The sequence below is a fragment of the Scylla paramamosain genome, chromosome 14, assembly GCF_035594125.1.
Source record: "Scylla paramamosain isolate STU-SP2022 chromosome 14, ASM3559412v1, whole genome shotgun sequence".
Classification (NCBI taxonomy): domain Eukaryota; kingdom Metazoa; phylum Arthropoda; class Malacostraca; order Decapoda; family Portunidae; genus Scylla; species Scylla paramamosain.
The window spans coordinates 15326794-15347422 of NC_087164.1; the positions used below are offsets into that span (position 1 = coordinate 15326794).

The following is a 20629-nucleotide window of genomic DNA, read 5'->3' on the forward strand; positions in this document are numbered from 1 at the left end:
TGTGTGTGTGTCTGTGTGTGTGTGTGTGTGTGTGTAAGCAAGGTGGGGAGGCGGGTATTACATAGTACAAGAAACAGCGAGCAGAGCAGAGCAGAGCAGAGCAGAACGACCTTGCAGTCACCTCTGCTTGCAAGAGGGAAGCAGGTGGCGGAGAGTCGCAACGGATTCAGAATAAAGAACGAGGGATGAAAGGGAAACAATGAGAGAAAAGCTTAACAGGAGGAGGAGGAGGAGGAGGAGGGAACAAGAAATAATTATCGCTTGATTCACTAACGCTTCATTTCTCCATTAAATGAATTGAAATTCCACCTGGCAAAACCACCATTTCACCTGGAACCTCATATAATTAAGACTCATTCCGAACGTAAATGATTGGAAGAGCGTTGCATGTTCAGGACTTCAGCAGCGTCACTGTGTGCCCTCGTGTGACTTGGGACCTCACGTGGCAGCTAAAGATGCACTGCAGGGCGGTACTGGGGATCTGATGACATTGACTGATGGCTCGAAAGGAAAGTGAGACAATCGCTTAGTGACTGTATTAAGTATGTGTGTGTGTGTGTGTGTGTGTGTGTGTGTGTCTGTATGTGTGTGTACTGCGGAGTATAATCCATGCCCTTCCACCCTGATCATTGTCTCGGTCGACTTTAGGCGCGTGTTGGGGTTAGGATGGGAAGAGAACGAGATGGAAGAGGAAGGAAAGTCAGAGGAGTAGAAAGAGGAGGAGGATGAGGAGGAGGAGGAGGAGCTGAGAGAGAAGCAAGTATTGCTGGTGTAGGAGGCGGTGTGTGAGCTCGCTCGCTCGCCGCCTTGGGTCGTGGGTCGTGTGGAGGCGCGTCTCCTCCACCCCATTGTTCACCCACCCTAACCTACATTTCCTGGCGCATGGCCTCTCCCACCCCCACTCTCCACACGCCCCCAGCCCTTTTTACGCCTCTGTGCCCTTCCTCTACCTCTCCCCCAACACATTCACGCCTCCCTAATCCACTCCCTCTTTCAAGCTTCCCTCCCAAACCCCACACTTCCCCTCCTTCCCACCTCAGTACACCTCAGCTCCGCGCCCTCTTCCTTCCCACGCCAGGGTCGTGACCCCGCTGTTGCACAGTTTGCTGGCCAATCACGCGCGGAACCCCGGGTCTCGCTGGAAACAATATTAGCACAAGAGTAGACTAGCTTTGCTCACCACACGCCGGACCCACGCATCACCGACCATCTCCCGCGACCCTTCCCGCCCTGACCAACAGCCGCGCCATTGGCCTTGAAGCACCAGCGATTAGACACAGCCGAATGTTAATGCTCGCCTCGCTCTTTTAGTCTGCAGCAACAAAACTTGCCTTATTCGGCCCTGTGACTCACTGCTGCATAGGACGCGTGTGTGGCCAGCGTGGGGCGGGAGTGTGCCCGATGGGGTTAGGGGATATTGGGACGGGTGGAGAGGAACAGCGGCCTCTAGGATTGTAACTTATTGGTGAGATATGTACGTACTGTAGCCGAGGATTTGTTTACCTAGCATTTCCTGTCCAACCACACCCCGGTCGCCTCTCGTCCACGCCTCGAAGTTTACCCTTATAAAGAAGTCACCGATCAGGACTTAGCAACTGGTGAGGACACGGGAAATGGGGTCCAGGGAGAGGGGAGAGGCAGAGAGGGGTTGGAGGGACGCGCCAACATGCTGGAGTCGACATTTAATGCTTCCTGAGGCTCAAGGAGGACGGGATTCTTGCGGCGATGCATGAGACGAGGGGCGCCGTGCTGCTGTTGCCCTCCCACGGTATTTACTTTGCTACAGCACGGCCATCTTCCCGGGCATGCCTTAACACCGCACTCCGCTCCGGTGGTGATGGTGGTGGTGGTGATGGTGGTAGTTGTCGTGGTACAGTGGCTATTTAGGTTTCTCATTAATTTCACAGGTGATGTTGGAAGTTAGTTGCTATAATGGTTTTCTCTGTCCTTTATATTGTTATTATTATTATAATTATTATTTATCTATCTTACTACTACTACTACTACTACTACTACTACTACTACTACTACTACTTCTACTACTACTACTACTACTACCATCACCACAGCCACCTCCACCTTGATCTCCACCACCACTACTACTATTATTGATACGAATTTAATCATCATAAGTGAACGAAAAAGAAAGTTAAAAGTAGCTGAAGATGCAATTACCTTTAGATAAAACCTTCCCTCTTGTGGCGCAGAGTGGAGGCAATAGCCGTGATGTGAAGGATGCTTGGTGTGACAGTCCTCGGCGCTAGAGTGATGACATGTGATTATTAGTGTCTTACCAGCCATTAATAACAACCAGCTGCCTCTTCAAGCCTTGTTATCTGCGAGGTAGGACAGCAGCTGTGTTCGTGTCCTTCCCTGTCTCCATGTCTCCCTATCGCCGCTGCTGTCTTGGAGCGAGGCTTTTGTTGATGGATGTGTGAATTACTGATATTGTTGATGTTGTTGAGGATATTAGTGGTGGAGATAGCGTACCTTTGATGGTTGCATTAGCAGTAACAGTAGGTATAGAACTTATAGTATCAGAATATTAGCAGCAGCAATGGTAGTGAAGGTACGCAGCATCATCACCAGCAAACAGCAGCATGAAGTGAAGCTATTGTATTGTATCCTTAACGATTAGACTCAACCTATTCTGTCTCTCAGTTATTCCTATCTCTCCCAATATCACTCACTATCATTCTCCACTTGATATCAGCACTACCTATCAGACTTCCCAACGTGGCGCTGCCGCTACATGGCGCAGGAGAGCCGTGTGGCAGCCTCCGCCGGGCAGTGCGGTTAGGGGGCGAGACTGTTTGCATAGCGTTCTCCTTCCACCACCTTGCCTTGCACGGCCACCTGCTGGAACTCCCACATTGCCACCCACGCGATCTTCATCACTTACACCATACCCTCCTTCCTCCCACCCAAAACCCATCTATCCCCCTTCAACAAGGCAGCTTCTCCAACCACTGCTGAGTCTCCTGGGTGCAAAAAAGTGTTGTCCCGCTCTTGTTAAACGGTACCATGGCTTCTCGTGCGCAGTACCGTTGTACCCCGCCAGGCTGTACCCGAGGCCTCTCAGCCGGCTGGTGGTAGTGTTGGTTTGGGACTAGGCCAGGACCCCAGGGCGAATCAGGCGATAATGACTGATCATACACACGCACGCACACACACACACACACACACACACACACACACACACACACACACACACACACACACACACACACACACACACACACACACACACACCCTCTCTCTCTCTCTCTCTCTCTCTCTCTCATATCCATCCATCCATATTCAAACCAGAATTTTCAGAAGGAAGTACACCTAGCACGTTTAATCTTGAACATGATTTAATTATTTGATTTATTTGCTTATTTGTGAGTGAGAGAAGGAACGTTTCCTTCTGTTTATTTCATTTCATGTTCATAGTTTCCCAAGACAGCTTATAGGTTTAGTATCATTATGCATTATGACCTAAACCATTATAAGGCCTGAGTAGTATTGCACGAGTGTTTTTATATTAATCCAAATATAAATGTTACAGCAATCAGTGTTCTTTTCGCACCTCGGTCCATAACTGGGACAAATCTGGGCCAGTGCGGTGCTTACGTTTCCTGTTCAGAGTCTTATCTTGGCTATTCATGGACCGTATATTGTTGAACGTGTCGGCGTCTTATCTTGACTACTTTAACTGTCCCTGGTGGAAGTTACTGGGATTTTCAAGGGTAGTTTCATGATTATAGAGATAGTACAACAAGGATTCTATGCTGTCAGTGAGAAAATACCTATGAGAACCCGAATAATCATTTCTGGTTTTTGAAAATGAACCTTATGAGAGTCCAAAGCATTTTAAAATACGGCCTTGTGATTCTTCTGTCACCGATGTGCTTTCCCTCACACGATTCAGATATCACCGAGAAAGTAATGCCAATAGAGGCCGTCTGATGAAGTTAAATGACTCACAGACAAGTGGGTGGAAATGGTCTAGTGGTCGCCATATCAGGAGTCGTCCTCTGCACCACGTGAAGGCCACACAAAACCCGAGAGGTCAGGAAGCCCAACATGTTCATCGTCCTCGACGCTAAATGACCCTGTCGCTGTTACTCATAATCGTCTCACCACGCCCCGTTCCGCACCTTTTAGCATCTGAGACTTATTTTTTTTTTATTTTTATTTTGATAACTTCGTGTGCTGCGCCATTATGATCTGCAGTGCCAAATCTAGTCAATAATTCCTCGTTGTCGACAGTATGCTTGTCTCCTGAGGTTTTCTTTCCTAGTAGTGATACCAGCTCAAAATCCGCAATGACGTTCTCTTATTTCGTAATACTGCGATCCAAGGCTTTCAGTTTGCGCGAATCAACAATGAAAGATGCTTGTTTCTGGCTGATGTCCTTTTACGAGTTTTCAAAGTACACAAGAAGCAGAATTCTGGCAACAAATTAACTATTACTTTTCTGTGTCCAGCTTCCTTCTTATGTACGAAAAGAAAAGAAAGTGTGTCTTTTAAGGTTAATTATGTAACAATTTATGTAGAAGAAAAACTGTCACCTGACCTTCTTCCTTACAAGCTTAACTAAAACTTAACTTTCTTTCATCCTCTATTGGCGAAACATACATCCAGGTTTATAGCTTTCCGGTAGTATAAATTACACCAGAACAAGGTCTTCACTAATTTCCCTGCATCTACTCACAAACACAGCCTTTAGTGAGGGGATGTAACCTTTACCTTCATCATCCTCCATATCTTACTTTAAATTAGACCAAGTTATCAGGAACAATCTTCCAAGAATTAACAGATCTGCTGATATTCTTTCTTCCTTTACGTTCCCTTGAATCTCAGCCCCTAATAGTCACGTCCGGCTCGCTGTTCCCCTTTTACCCTCACATAACTTTGTCTGCCACGCTCCATTGACGCCTTCGTCCTCCCAGCCTCCGCCACACCAGTAGCCTTCAGATCAAACCCACAAAAAAAAAAAAAAAATCGTAGGATTTACTTTCCTTCCATGATCCTCTCCCTCTTCTCTATAAGAAAAAAAAGAGAAAAAAAAAAGAAAAGAAAAGGCTGCTAGTCTTTCTGGTAATCAAAGTTTCACAGCTCGATAAGGATAGTGGCTTAATTAATGAGGAGACGAGGCAGCCAGCGATGACGTGACGTGGTGGGAAAGAGCGGCAGGGGATCAGGTAGCGTGTCTTTATTAACAATCGATACTTGGAACCTTTATTGCTATCGTTCATGCACACACATGTACATACACACACACACACACACACACACACACGCACACACACACACACACACACACACACACACAAGGATATGTCAGTAATGTCAGTGTATGAAAATAATGCACGTAATGTTTCCCGGAAGAACAGGACAACATTAATGCACTGAAGTGGCCGTGCAGTATATGAATACACACACACACACACACACACACACACACACACACACACACACACACACACACACACACACACACACACACACACACACACACACACACCGCTCGCTCGCTCAGGAAAGTGCACTCGCATATACAGGCTGAATAAGGTATATATACGAGTATATTCATGCATGTGTGTTGCATGGAAATAACATTATTTGGCTGTTAAGGGAGGATGTGGTTGGGGTGTGACGGTGTTCCTGACTGTGGCAATTGAGTTTGACTGAAGGAAAAAGAGACTGATGATGATGCTGATTGAGGAAAAAAAATATCCTACTTCAGAATAAAATGAAAGTGGCTCACAGCTTTTAACTGCAGACTTAAATGCGTTACTTTGAAATGTTTATGTTCGGAAGACTTATTTATGTTGAAGTTACTTGAGATTTGTGTAGGTTTCATGTGTGTGTGTGTGTGTGTGTCAGCATGGTGTGTGTGTATGTTGGCGTTACTTCGAGATCTCTATACTTTTCATGTGTGTCAACTTGTGTGTATCTGTCTCTTGAAGTTTCTTTTAAAGTTTTTGTATCTTTCGTGTGTGTGTCAGGGGTGTGTGTTTATGTCCTCCCCGTGACAGTATAGACCGCAGCCGTCACTTCCTTCCTCACCTCTACTAACCCGGATCCTCCACCACCCACACCACGCCCCGCCCTCCGTGTCGTCCGGCCAAACCACACCCGTTGAGGTCACACCACCCAACCCCCGCCCGCCCAACACAACACAAGCCGCAGCAACAACACAGCGCCACGCCCTCACACCGAACCGTTTACCAGCACATCAAACCTTGTTGCTTCATTGCTGCACCACGGCTGCCACCACCTGCACATTAGCACACACCACACAAAGCACTGTATGCCTGCAACACTAGTCCACAACCTTCACCACAACCTTCACCACACGTCCATCATCAGATACTACATGCAACACCACCACCACAGCTTCTGAAATCACTACAACCAATACTACCCCACGAACCGATAGAGAAAACACGATAAACACAACATGATAAAGAAAACGGGAAAACAAAGAGAAAACGATGACGTGCCGTACCATGAACACTAAGTTATCGGAGTACTGACAATAACGCATTAGAATCTCACCATAGCGAGTCGCAGCTGATGCAGGGGAGCGAGGAGGGCACAGATGAGGAAAAATCCCCATCTAGAAGGCACCACCAGTCACTCTAAACTACACTATCCTCAGAGGTTGTGGGAATCTTGCACTGGCTAAAGAAAATTATACTCTAGTCAATTTACCCCCATCAAGAGAGAGAGAGAGAGAGAGAGAGAGAGAGAGAGAGAGAGAGAGAGAGAGAGAGAGAGAGAGAGAGAGAGAGAAGAGAGATGTGGGTACGTGGGATGTGTGAGGAGAGTAGGACCATCTCCCTCGGCTACTTTACAACATGAGTCCGGTTGCTGCAGCCTGACGGTGGTGATTCCCGTTAGTTTGGTCTTGTCGGTGGTGAATGGCGAGGTGCGGCGCTACTGCTATGTGTGTGTGTGTGTGTGTCAGAGAGAGAGAGAGAGAGAGAGAGAGAGAGAGAGAGAGAGAGAGAGAGAGAGAGAGAGAGAGAGAGAGAGAGAGAGAGAGAGAGAGATGTAGGTAATGCAAATTGTAAGTTCTAAATTTGATGTCTCGCTTTAAAACAAATAGATAAAACTAAACTACACAATCAGGAAGCAGAGAGAGAGAGAGAGAGAGAGAGAGAGAGAGAGAGAGAGAGAGAGAGAGAGAGAGAGAGAGAGAATAGAATAAGGGTTGATAGAAGGAAAAAGTCAAATAAAAGGCATAGAATAGTGAAGTCGAGAGAGAGAGAGAGAGAGAGAGAGAGAGAGAGAGAGAGAGAGAGAGAGAGAGAGAGAGAGAGAGAGAGAGAGAGAGAGGTTGGTTTAAGGTGAGGGGTAAGGTCGCATCTTTTCTCTTTTTTTTTCAGAAGGTCGTCCAGCATTGTTACCTCCGCGCCAATGACGACCACAAGAGCATCATAGTGAGTGAAGCATTAGTGTAGTCGTGCTGCCAAAGAAACGTAATGGTGCTCTGGTGGCTGTTCAAGTAAGCATCATTCCCGTGAGAATTGCATTGTTGTTGTTGTTGTTGTTGTTTTATTGTGGTGATGGTGGTGGTGATGATGATGACAGTGAATGCAAAGATAGTGAAATAAATAATGTTCGTGATAATAATAGTGATGATGGTTATGACGACGATGACAATGAATATTAAGATAGCATAATGAAAATGATCATTGTAATAGTGATAATGATGACGATAGCAATGAAGATAATGATGATGATGATGATGGTGATGATGATGATGCTGATGATGGTGATAGCAATAGTAGTAGTAGTAGTGGTAGTAGTGGCAGTAGTAGTAAAAATGATAGCAACAACAATAACAATAACAAAAATACACAGCGTCAAAACAAAAGTAACTAGACACTAATAACACAGTAAATAACACCAGTAATGGCGGTGACAACCCTGGTGATGTCGTGACGGCGGCGCGGGAAAGCTGTGCGGCTAACTTTGGGTCGCGTGAGACGGTATTCGTGAGATCTCCCCACCTTGAGAGTCTGGCCGCGCCGCGTGTGCCGCTCCTGCCGAGTGGTCCTAGAAAGTAAAGTGGCGCCCTCGGCATGTGAATGTGGTTAGGAAAGTCTGCGTGAGATGTATTGCTGCGGGGAGCCTGCTGGTGGTGGAGGAGGCAGTGGCGGAGGAGGTAGTGGTGGTGGTGGAAGGACGGTTGACGGTTGGCGGGAGACAAGATAAGTACAGGAAGAGTAGTAAATTCCCTCAAGTTAACCACGCATTTCCGCCTCCTTCACAGCGTGGGGCTACCTTCATATACCACCACTACCTAGGGAAAAAGAGGATCAGTCCAACTTGCTGCTAATAAAATCATGGACACAGAAATAACTGGTCAATTGGAACTGTTATTGTGTTATTTAGAAACTATCGCTGTTGTTGGGATGAATTGTGTGGTCCAGCTCCAGGCAAGCGCGTCGCGGCAGGTGGCAAGCGGCGGGCGGCAGCCGTGGTAAGGACAGTTCAGTGACCGTCGGTGGGGCAAGAGAACAACAAGGCTTGGGTGCATCGTGGGTCTTTTGTTCTGGACTTTCCTGGCTATATCTGATGACACAACACGGGAGACGAGGTTTCCTGGTTTTGTCATATTGGTGAAGTAAAGAAAACGCAGTTGAATGGACCACCAGCAGCACAAGGCAATGTGATACTCTGGGCAAACTTCCACGAGATGCTTTGGCGGACGGTCTTGGGAATGATGGGCTGGCAATGCACAGATGAAGACCTCACATCAAGAGCCGAGCCGTGGTCCTTTGTTCCCCTGTACGAGAGAACATGGGGGGACACGGGCGGCACAACACAGTATCTAGGCCTACACGAGAGGATAAAGATGGATACCTGGAAACTTTGGATCCTCCTCGTAAGGTGGTCCTGTGAGCTGCTTCCGGTGTGGCGACCTTTGTCTACTCGGGTGTTTCCTGTCACCTCGCTGGACTGTGCGCATTTCTCTTAGTCACCTGATGAATCGCCGAGCATGTCTCTGTCGGCCAGGTGTGCGCAAAGTTCGGTTCCTCTGCTATATGCTGTCTCATGCGCCCCTTAGAAAGCACTGCGATTGGCCAGAAGAGAAATTCCCTTTCATAGATGCTAAGATGTTGCGAGGTATCTTAAAATCTCGAGTAAATGTATTCAGAAGAGCATGGAACTTGTTGACCAAGAATAATTCCCTCCTTTATCAGTGTTAGCGTGTTGACAACTTGGCGATAGTCCAAAAGGTGCGACTAGTTCCCCGCCGCCCTTAATGGCACTGTGTTTGTTACCCTCAGTATATTGGGCACGACTCCTAAGAGAGAGAGAGAGAGAGAGAGAGAGAGAGAGAGAGAGAGAGAGAGAGAGAGAGAGAGAGAGAGAGAGAGAGAGAGAGAGAGACTGATCCTCTACTTATTCCGGATTCTTACGGTCGTCGCCTCGTGTCTCTCAAGTAATAAGTCTCCTCGCGCCGTAATTGCCTTAATGAAGCCTTAATGTGTCGATGCTGCCAACTTCCTCCTCCCTCACTCCCTCCTTTCTTCCTCCACGGCGTATGACGGTGTGTGTGTATGAGAGAGAGAGAGAGAGAGAGAGAGAGAGAGAGAGAGAGAGAGAGAGAGAGAGAGAGAGAGAGAGAGAGAGAGAGAGAGAGAGAGAGAGAGAGAGAGATGAATTCAAGTCATTCCGGTATTATGTTCTTGTACGACCCACATACTTGAGGCACCCGCTAGGCATGAGAGAGAGAGAGAGAGAGAGAGAGAGAGAGAGAGAGAGAGAGAGAGAGAGAGAGAGAGAGAGAGAGAGAGAGAGAGAGAGAGAGAGAGAGAGAGAGAGAGAGATACTGAAGGGTCACCTCTCTCACTTAACCCCTGCAGTCCCCCCGCCAATCTCCCCCCTCAATCACTACGTAGACTAGAAGAGGTAGTGGAGTGAATCATAAAGTCTAATGGTGATGATAATGACTCAGTGCAATTGTAGTAGTGATGGTGTTGCTGGCAGGGTGTGGAGGTCACTGATAGGGGTGTGGCAGTGGTAGAAGGCAGCAGTAGTGGCGTGGTATGTTCGGAATGTGACTGCAGAAAAAAAGATATGACTGGTATGAGGGGAATGAATGATGGACCTGAATGTCGCTGGTATGAGGGAGAAGTAGGACTATGTTGGGCGTGGTATGGTTGGTGTGGTATGGTGTACTGGTGAAAGGGTCCCGTTCTGTTGTGCGGTGATGTATTGATTAATGGTGATGTGGCGCATTGGAAGGAGAGGAATTGATTTATTGGTGGTGCGGTGTGGTATAGTGTCGTGTGGCGTACTGAGGGAGAGGACAAGGTGTAGCTATAAAAGTGTGGTCTTGTACAAAGGAGTGGTGTTGTGTATGGGGTATTATCGACTGTTACCACACACACACACACACACACACACACACACAAACACAAACACAAAGGAGAGAGAGAAAAAAAGAAGAAAAAAAAAAAAACTAAACAAAACATCGACTTATTTGGAACACAATCCTTACTGGTCCGGGAACTTACCAACATAGAACGGATACCACTACAAGGCTTCAAATTCAGCCTCTATCCGAAATCCCCAGCTTATTATAGGATGTATGTATGTGCGTGTGCGCGTGCGTGTGAGTGTGCGTGTGTGAGTGTGCGTTTGCGTGTGCGTGTGTGTTCGACCTTTCTTCGTCAAGGTCCCCTCTCTGAGATACGTGGTAGGTCAGTGGGTGGCGAGGGCTCAGGGTGTAAAGGTCGTGGGTGAAGTGTGGCTTATCCCTAATATGATGTACCGCATAAGAGGAGGGTTGGGTTGCGCTGGAGTGGGTGGGGTTGGGCAGCAAGGGGACCTTGGCACTGCTGCGAGGGTATTGAGGCATATGGTGGGGCGAGGGTGTGCTGGGTGTGGTGGTGTGGCGGATGTGTACTGTGGCGTGTAGGGAGAGGCTGTGTTGCATGGGTGTTGGTGAGAGATGCTGGCGGGGGTGTGTGGGTGTGGTGGTGGTGTGGTGAAGGTATTGTTGCGGAGTTAAGGTGGTGGTGGTGGTGGTGGTGGTAGTGGTGGTGGTGTGAGTGAATGCTTAGACAAGTAATCGATACACTACTTGCTTTTCCTTGCTCCCATCTCTCTCTCTCTCTCTCTCTCTCTCTCTCTCTCTCTCTCTCTCTCTCTCTCTCTCTCTCCGTCACAACACAAGTTTCATTCATTGTCATGTCTGCGTCTCCTCTCATACATCCCATATGAATTCAATGCTAACGGCTGATTCTGGGTAGAAGAAATAACGCTCTCTCTCTCTCTCTGACGTAATCCTACCCGGCTCCATATGATCTTGCAGAGGTAATCATAACTCATTCAGTCGCCCTTTCCAGATATCAGTATTATTCTCCCTTTCTTCCCTCCGCACGCTATGATCTCCCCGGCTGCAAACACATACATACAAGCGCGCATGAAAAACAAAATTGAGTTCCTGTAAGTTATTTCCCGTGCGTGGGGCAGCTGCCGAACACGAAGCAGGCCCAGCCACCGCGCGCCGCCATGCACTAACCCACAAGAAACCTGTGGAGGAGTTTTTCCTTCTCTGTGTATGAAGGTTCCCTGGAGACAGTATGTGACTGAGCATCAAGCGAGAACAACTTAACATTCTCCACATACTTTAGGTTTTGTCTATCGTGTGATCCTGTTTGGAATCTTGCCAGGTTCCCTTATAGCAAACTACACCGCGTCACCTCCTCTGTATCCACCACCACCGCCACCTCATACACTCATTGTCTAATTATGGGGGACTAATTATTCAGGCAAGAGTTGTGGTGATAATTGAGTGTAATTAGTAAAGAAATTATATGAAACTGAATCGCAAATGTCTTTGTTGGCACATCCTTGAAGGTACGTACAAGGTAATTACTAGTCTGTCCTGTGACGCGGCGTTGGCGTGAAACAAGGCCGACTAAGATGTAGTGCTGAGGTACTGCATGATTTTATCTGCCTGTGACTTACTACAAGATTCCGTGTTGTGTGTGGTGCTTGCCATCAGGGACGTCCAGATTCCCCTTCCATCACCACCACCACCACCACCACCACTACCACTGCCAAGATAACCCGCTATTGTCCTGTTCAAGTCTCGTGGAGATAATAATCCGTCGACGCACCACGTCATGCTACAGCTAGACCATTGCTTTGCTGTCTTCATGTTTAGCTGCGTAGTACTATTGTGTTGAGACTTCCCGGACGAGGAGGAGGAAGGGGGGGGGCGGGAGAAGGAGAAGGAGTAGGAGGGGAAGGAGGAGGACGGGACAGTGGGCGGGAAGGCGAGGAAGTGGAGCCTTTGACGGCGCTTTGGTATTCCTCTTGAAAAGACTTACCTCATCAACCTCTGCTTCATCCTACCTCCTCTCGTACCCTTCTCTCCCCCAGCCTTCACCTCCCTCACCCCTTCTTATTCTCTCTCCCTCCATCCCCCACACTCACTCGCCCCTTCAACCCAACGCGCGCCTCTGTCAGCTCTGAAAATCGCGCATGTGACTCGTGGCGAAGGATCTACAACACAACACACCAAAGAATAAAATGTGTTGATGTGTTTCGCTCCCACGCCGCCACGCACCAGAGACAAGAGGGGCAGAGTGGAGGGGCGGACATTCTGCTGGCTCATGGAATAGGGGGGCGTGGGCGGCGGGCGTGGGCTGGGCAAGGTAAGGAACCCTTGAAGACGGATGCTTACTCCTCTCGTGGTCCTTCCTTCCCCGCCGCTAGCCCTAACCTGCCCGCCCACGCCCACGCTTGGTCCAACCTGTTGATCGTGGTGGTGGTGGTGGTGGTGGTAGGGATGGGTGAACGAGAGAGAGAGAGAGAGAGAGAGAGAGAGAGAGAGAGAGAGAGAGAGAGAGAGAGAGAGAGAGAGAGAGAGAGAGAGAGAGAGAGAGAGAGAGAGTGTGGTCAACGTCAGTCATATTGGTGCTGCCTCACTATCAACATTATTATTTTCCCTTTCCATCACTTTTTTTCTACATTGGTATTGCTGTCTTTCATGTTTCCTATTACTTACACTAGACGGGGAAGTTGTCTGAGAGTTCTTTCCAGGATCGCTACGTCACTCGTGTAGGGCATTTCTGGTGGTGGGTTGGTGGTAATTGTGCGGTGGAAGTGAATGTTGCTGTTGTTGCTGCTGTTGCCCGTGGGGGTGGCGGTGAATACTACAACTTAATGCCCTCTGCCACAACCTCAGGACCCTGCGGTAAGGAGGCGGGAGGGAGAACAGAGGGGCGGGGGCGGCGGAGCGTGGCGGCGTGCGGGGGAGGGAGGAGGAGGGCGGGAGTGCCCTGACTGGCTGTGGGACGCCGCCGCCCCAGCATGAGTGGCGTGGATCTTGCGCCACACACACACACACACACTCACACACACACACACACACACACACACACACACACACACACATGTACGCACGCGCGCACACGCTCAGTGAATGTATAGACAGGTAATCGATGCACTGCTTGTGGAACACGAATGAAGTGCGTATTTATTTTCAGAGTGTATGTGTAACGAGCATGACTGTAAGGAACAACTTGAGGAGCCCCGGGCGAAGGGCTTACGTCACGCGACAATTGTTAGCTCCGCAGGATGATGTGGGCCGCGGGGAATACGACTCACCAAGTGTCCCCATGACGAGAGAGAGAGGAGAGAGAGAGAGGAGAGAGAGAGGAGAGAGAGAGAGAGAGAGAGAGAGAGAGAGAGAGAGAGAGAGAGAGAGAGAGAGAGAGAGAGAGAGAGGAAGACGTAAAACCACAAATCCATCTCGAGTTTAGATATTGTGAATCAAAAATGACCTCACAGATTATATCTGAAACCATTCCATCGTGATCCTTTCCCAATCACCCCCAATGCACTCTCACCTGTCACACTATTACCTTTCACCCTTTGCCTCACCTTGCCTCACCTTGCATCACCCTTCCACCGTCATCCACAACCTAAAACACACTCTCCCTTCTTCCCTCCCTCCCTCCCTCTCTCCTTGGTGTGTCCTGCATCTCTCTCCGGCCACTCCTCGCCTCCTCCCGACCTGGCCCATTGTTTTCACTAACTGTTCTTTGATGTTGAGGTGCCTCTCGTATAAGCCTCCCTCTGTCTTTCTCTCTCTCTCCCCCCCTCTCTTTCTCTCTATCTCTCTCCTTCTTCTCCCCGCCGCAGTGAGTCGCCCCAGCGTATCTCAAGCGTGAGGGGCGTGAATGAAATTAGTTCCAAGTGTGTATCAGGTTCCCGTGATGATGATGTTAGCGGAGCATCACAGATTATCGTGGCAGTTGAGTGTCTCTTTTTCTACCGCTCGGAAGAGTGTGTTAATCACCCTCTTTTTGTCGCGAGCCCTCCTTTATCTTTCTCCATAGTTCCTCCTCCTCCTCCTCCTCTTCTTCCTCCTTTTCCTGCGCCTTCCTCCACCACCACGCCTCGCTGCCTTGGCTCGTTCTGCTACGGCCCTCAGACTTTCCAGCCTTTTTTTTAACCTTCCACCAAACCATCCTCGCTCATGGTCTTTCCTCCTTCAGTCCTTCCTTCTCCTCCACCCTCGCGAAGGTCGGGAATGAGCAAAAAAAGAAAAAGGAATCTAGAGTTTAGATAAGGATTTAATTTAAGGTAAAAAGAAAACGCATTAAGGATATATGAGAAAAAAATACACGGCGTTGACTTGAAAATTATGGGCGCGTTAAGTTTGAGGGTGATTGCTAAGGGAGAAGAAAGGAGGAGAGTGAAGGGGAATGAGCCATAAAAGAAGATGTAAAGATAGATAAAGGGACCGAGGAGGTTGAGAGAGGAGGAGGTGAGCGAGAGGTGAGGGAGCGAGAGAGGACAAGGCCTGGCATGATATTGTAAGTGAAGGAGTCAAAACACACGTACGTGCTCTGAAAGTAAGTATGCGAATTGCAGCTTTGTGTGTGACGTCACTTCTTTCATTGCTGCTCAACCTATACACACACACACACACACACACACACACACACACACACACACACACACACACACACACACACACACACACACACGAAGGGAATGCTAGTTGGAATGATGTGTGTGTGTGTGTGTGTGTGTATGTGTGTGTATACGTAGGTGTATTGATTGCCCCTAACGACCATCTATAAGAGTAATTTTTTTATGAGTAATGTACGTGTGTGTGTGTGTGTGTCTGTGTGTGTGTGTGTGTGTGTGTGTGTGTGTTACATTCACGCGTCCATGCTTATAATACAAGCTTGGGCAAGAGTAACACTGCAGTGGAAGGAAGTATTACAGTACACACACTTGAGAGAAACCAAGGCACACCCAAACCCCCTTGAAAAAAATAACAAAAAAAAGCCTGGCTCAGGAGACCCGGCTGTATCTGAAGGCTGCACTTAAACACACAACACACACACACACACACACGGCTCTTGGCGACTTCCCAATAGTTAAATCCTGCAGCGAGGTGGAAACGTTTCCCCCCAGCCGTGAACAAGACGCTGGCCATACAGAGGGTTGCTCCTTTGTGGCGCTGCGTCTCGGGAAGTGCAGAGGGAAGACCGACAACAAGGAACCGATTAGGCGGAATAAAGATCTGAAGGGGGAAGTGCTGATAACAAAAAGAGGGTAAAGTAAAGTACGAAATTTAAGCTTCCAACATCGTGTGAATATTGGTGGGAGATGAAGGGTAATAATATATTAAGGAAAGTTAAGTGTTATTATTTTGCAGATGAGGATGATATGCCATTTATAGGGATGGAAGAAGAGGTGTAAGCCGTAATGGGTGATGCTTAGGTGTAGGAGGAATATGACGTGTGGGACGTATAGATGATAGGGAGGAGAGTGTGTGAAGGTAGAAAAACGAAGGTGAAGTGTACTTACAGGTGTTACACGGAGAGAGTGATGCGTAAATGTTAGGGGGCGAAGGTGATTGGTGTAAGCCTTAGGGTGACTTGCGGTGGGGAGAGGAGAGAAGGATGAAAGCACTACGAGGCACAAGGGTGTAGCACAAACATTACAGAACGAGGGTGCAGGACAAACACGAGCAAGACTAAGAAAGGAAGAGTTCTTGATGAATGCGGTTGCTAGACGTGAATGGAGAGGAGAGGAACGTGACGGAGAGCCGGTGGTGGGTGGCGGAAGAAGTCCACGCCTCGCACCCCACGCCGTGTGATTGCGTGCGCCAAGCAGTTACGGTGTTCTTAAGGAGCATCACCAAGACTCAAATACCCGGCGGGAAGGCTGCACAGAGAGCCTTCCCCCACGCGCTGGACGGAGAAAATTACAGGTGACACTTCCCGTGCTCCCTTCACGGCGTCGCGGCATAACAACTCTGCGAGCAATAGGCGGATCGGTGGGTGACCTTCCGTTGCGGCGCTGCTGCTCAGGGTTCGAGAATCTTGGACCTGCGAGGTTCTTTTCACGACTTTCTCATTCCCTTTTCTTCCCTACCGTCGTTGTCTTTCCCATAGCGCGCCACTTCCTCGTTTTCTTTCTGGCAGTGCGTCACTTTCTTCTTCCTCCTCATCTTGCCACACCATACGTCGCTTTAATAGTTTTCCGCTAGGTGGTTTAGTATGCGGGTTTTTAACGTAAGGGTAATTTGCACGTTCCTCATTTTCTCTTCCTCCTCTCCGCCTCCTCCGTGTTCCACCTTCGTCCCTCTCGCGTGTAATTGATTCATAATTTTCAGTATATTGATTTCCCATATTCTACCTGCCTTCCCGCACCACCACCACGCTTACCTGTACACCACCCCGCCTCGCGTCTCTGCCCCTATGTATTCCACGCGCCCCCTATACCTGCCATATGCGTCCTCCCTCACACACGTCAAGTTGTTTCCCTTCCCTTCACACATGTTTCTCGTCCCAACACAGGTCTTGCCTTTCACGCATGTACTGTATGATACCTACACATCTGTTCTTCTGTTTCGCCTTCCGCACATGCACTACATCTCTCAGAAATCCACAATGCACTTCCCCACACGCCTACAGTGCACCTTCCTCACACCTGCTGCCCTCCACCACACCTCCATATTTCCCCTCCCCACCCACCCACACCAATACTGTACCCCAGTCGCCGCCACACCTTGCCTCCCCCCCAAACACACACAACAACACCTGCCTCGCGCTCCCCTCCACTCCCCCTTCCTCCCTCTCCTCAACAAGTTTATCTACACAAGAAGTAAAAATGGTAGGAAAATAAAACCCTTGAGACAAATAAACACGAACCTGAACAATTGGTTTAAGTTTTTTTTTGTGCTTTGTTTTCTTTCTTGTACGTTTTTTTCCCTCTCATCAAACGAGAACAATGGTGATAACATTGGTAAGGAAAAAAATATGGCGGTAAAAAGAGCTAAAAAAAAGAGATAATAGGAGGAGAGAGAGAGGGGATTATGATGGAGAAGAAAGAGGCAAAACAGCAAAACAACATTAACAATAACAACTAGATCAGCAGTATCACCAACAATAATAACAATAACAACAACAAAAAATAAACATGGTCCCAAATTACAGCCTCAAGGAAAACTGACTGAAGCTCCCCTTTTTTTTTCTTTTGTAATTTTTTCCCCCCGGTGGTGGGTGGGTGCCTGCCTGGAGCTATATTTACACTCAACACGATTCCCTGCAAGACAACACGAAAGACTTGTCAGACGACCATGGAAGCAACGGGAGTGAAGGCAACACAAGGAAAGGACGAACTGTTTGAAAGAGAGAGAGAGAGAGAGAGAGAGAGAGAGAGAGAGAGAGAGAGAGAGAGAGAGAGAGAGAGAGAGAGAGAGAGAGAGAGAGAGAGAGAGAGAGAGAGAGAGAGGGTGGGGGTAGGGATGAAGGGCCAAAAACAGATATAGACGGGCAGAGACAGGAATACAAGCAGTGACTGAGAGAGAGAGAGAGAGAGAGAGAGAGAGAGAGAGAGAGAGAGAGAGAGAGAGAGAGAGAGAGAGAGAGAGAGAGAGAGAGAGAGAGAGAGAGAGAGAGAGAGAGAGAGAGAGAGAGAGAGAGAGAGAGAGAGAGAGAGCCTGACGAACACACTGATATGTATAAAAACTTAAAAGGATCGTAAAAAAATACAAACAGAATAACAGGCAGAGAGAGAGAGAGAGAGAGAGAGAGAGAGAGAGAGAGAGAGAGAGAGAGAGAGAGAGAGAAGTAAGCAAAAAGACAGACAGACAAACATACACCAAAACAGAGACAAACGGGCAGGCAGCGACGGTGGGAAAGACTTAAAAGGGAGGAGAAGACAGCCTTTCCTGTATACACACACACTGGGAGAGAAGGAGGAGGAGGAGGAGGAAGAGGAGGAGGAGGAGAAGGTAGAGAAGAAGGCGCCGTCGGGACTGTAGCCGTGGGCGACGCTACTGGCCCGGACACACAGCAGAGCCCGTCGGGTATATGCTTATAATCTTATCTTGATACATTACCTCTCTTCCGATGCAGCCCCTCGCAAAGATATTATTTATGTTTCCGGGGGCTTAGGTGATCCAGGGGGTGTAGGTAAATCCCCGTCCACGCCCTCCTGACCCACCGAAGGGCGTCTAGGGGGAGGCTGAGGTTAAGTCACGATTGATACTTTTTTCCAATATACTGGTTGCTTCCCATGTGCGTTTTTGTATTGTCTCCAGGTAGGCGATCAGAATTTTTAGTGACACTTGTAGTACATTCTTGCATGCATTTTGATTAGTTCTCTCTCTCTCTCTCTTCTCTCTCTCCTCTCTCTCTCTCCTCTCTCTCTCCTCTCTCTCTCTCTCTCTCTCTCTCCTGCAGTCAATCAGCGCAACCAATTAGCGCATCCTCAAGTGACCCCCGCAGGACCACCCACCTTCAGCAGTCGGTGTAGGCCGGTGTAGCAGGCGTGTCCCTCGCAGCTGGCGGCGGTGTGGCCCATGACAACAACACCACCACACTCAAACTTGTCCAGAATCAGTTCTAAAAACCGTCTTTCCAGGATATAAAGCACAAAAACACACACTTGGCGAGCCGTTCCGCTGGCCCTCACTCTGGCGCCGCCCATCACTCACACTGGTTGCCTGTCACTCATACTCGACGCACACTAAGGCTGTGATCCTCGCTAGGTATTCCGGCAGGCGGCGCGGCGTCACTCCTTCCTTTACCTGAGTCGCGGGGAGAACTGACACTCGCAATGAGCATCTCACCTGGCCGGGGCGCGGGGGGAGGTGCGAGGAAGGGGGAGGGAACGGCGTGCATGGGGATGGGGGATGTCAACACCTGCAAATTAACTCGGTGGGGAAACACTTGTATGAATTCGAATAGTTTTTCTTACTTTCCTACAACAGTACACTTGAATAAGAGTACTAGAGCCAGGCAGAACGTGTGACAGTCTTGGTGGTGGTCATGGGAGTGCGTGTGTTAGGTTCGATCGGCAACACTACGTATATACACTCACTCTTCCCTTAGCGACACGACCTCGCTATAGATTTACCGCCACATGGACGCCGCAGCCACAACATTGCCTCGGTAACACGCAACACACGTAAAAAAGTCGCCGAGTCCGAAGCTTTCCTCGACCGCGTTAAGGGAATAAACACCTATAAATCCTACGTCGCAACCTAACCTACACCTGTACAGCGTTGCCACGTGAGCAGGCGAGGTGAAGGTGGGAACAGAGGGCAGGTGGGGAGACGTGGCACCTGCGCTAGGAAAAACGATCGAACGGGGAGAGAGAGAGAGAGAGAGAGAGAGAGAGAGAGGAGAGAGAAGGAGAGAGAGAGGAGAGAGAGGAGGGGGTTACAGTATATCATACATAACACATCCTCCAGTTCAGAGTGAGTGATTTGCCATGAAATCCATAAACAAAAACGAAGCTGTGAACAGGGATGCAGAGAGAGAGAGAGAGAGAGAGAGAGAAGGAGAGAGAGAGAGAGAGAGAGGAGAGGAGAGAGGAGAGAGGAGAGAGAGGAGAGGAGAGAGGGGTCAACTCCGTGAACTCCGACCCGTTGCACAGGTCTGAATGTTACGCGAAGGTTGCGTATCATTGCGTAGTGTTGCTTTGGATTGCGTTGCCTTGCTTTGCCGTCACTATAATTATATATGCGTCTTGCCTCGGCTTGTCTTGTGCTTCCTATCTTTTTCTTGCAAGCGGTGGGTTGGTGCATACTACCTTTGTTCCGTGTCACTTACGAGAGAGAATTATTAAGACACTGCCAAAAGTAAATAGTTAAAACTTTTTCAGAGCTCTTTCTGTTCAGATTTTCAAGGAGTGGAAATCAAGCGGGTCTTTTGCTTCATATATATTTTTGTAGTTCTTATCCCGCCTTTCCTTGTCATGTAAAATATGTAGTTTGTAAAGTTTCGTTAATATGTTTTTCAGTCTATCTTTAAAATTGTGAGAGATTTGCAGAAAATGATGGGGTGTTTTTTGCTTAGCTGCGTGATAGAAATTCGATCACAAAATCTGGATAAATTTGAATCATAACTTGTTACAATAGTGATAGTGTTGAGGCAGAATGATAGACCGCAAGGCTACACGAGGCTGTGGGCGGAGCAAATATACGAAAACGTGGCTACGAACACCTTTTATGTAGATGCTCCCATTCACCCACACACATTTTTACATTTTCCAGTGTTTACTTACATATTGTGTGAGTGCTGCAAGCGTCGCCGGCACCAGCATGAATGAAATATGAACGGAATAAAAG

The 20629-nt window shown here is 48.4% G+C and overlaps 2 protein-coding genes across 3 annotated transcripts in view; one reads left to right on the forward strand and one right to left on the reverse strand.

Annotated features, from left to right (window-relative positions):
- LOC135106932 (uncharacterized) overlaps positions 1 to 19112 on the reverse strand; it is a 46911-nt gene extending 27799 nt beyond the window's left edge. The window contains exon 1 of the mRNA XM_064016383.1: positions 18793 to 19112. Within this exon, the coding sequence (XP_063872453.1) occupies positions 18793 to 18984 (192 nt within the window). The 5' untranslated portion in view covers positions 18985 to 19112. The remainder of the gene's footprint in view (positions 1 to 18792) is intronic.
- LOC135106933 (tubulin polyglutamylase complex subunit 2-like) overlaps positions 1 to 20629 on the forward strand; it is a 42578-nt gene that overhangs the window by 10348 nt on the left and 11601 nt on the right. The gene's annotated exons all lie outside the window — the stretch shown is intronic.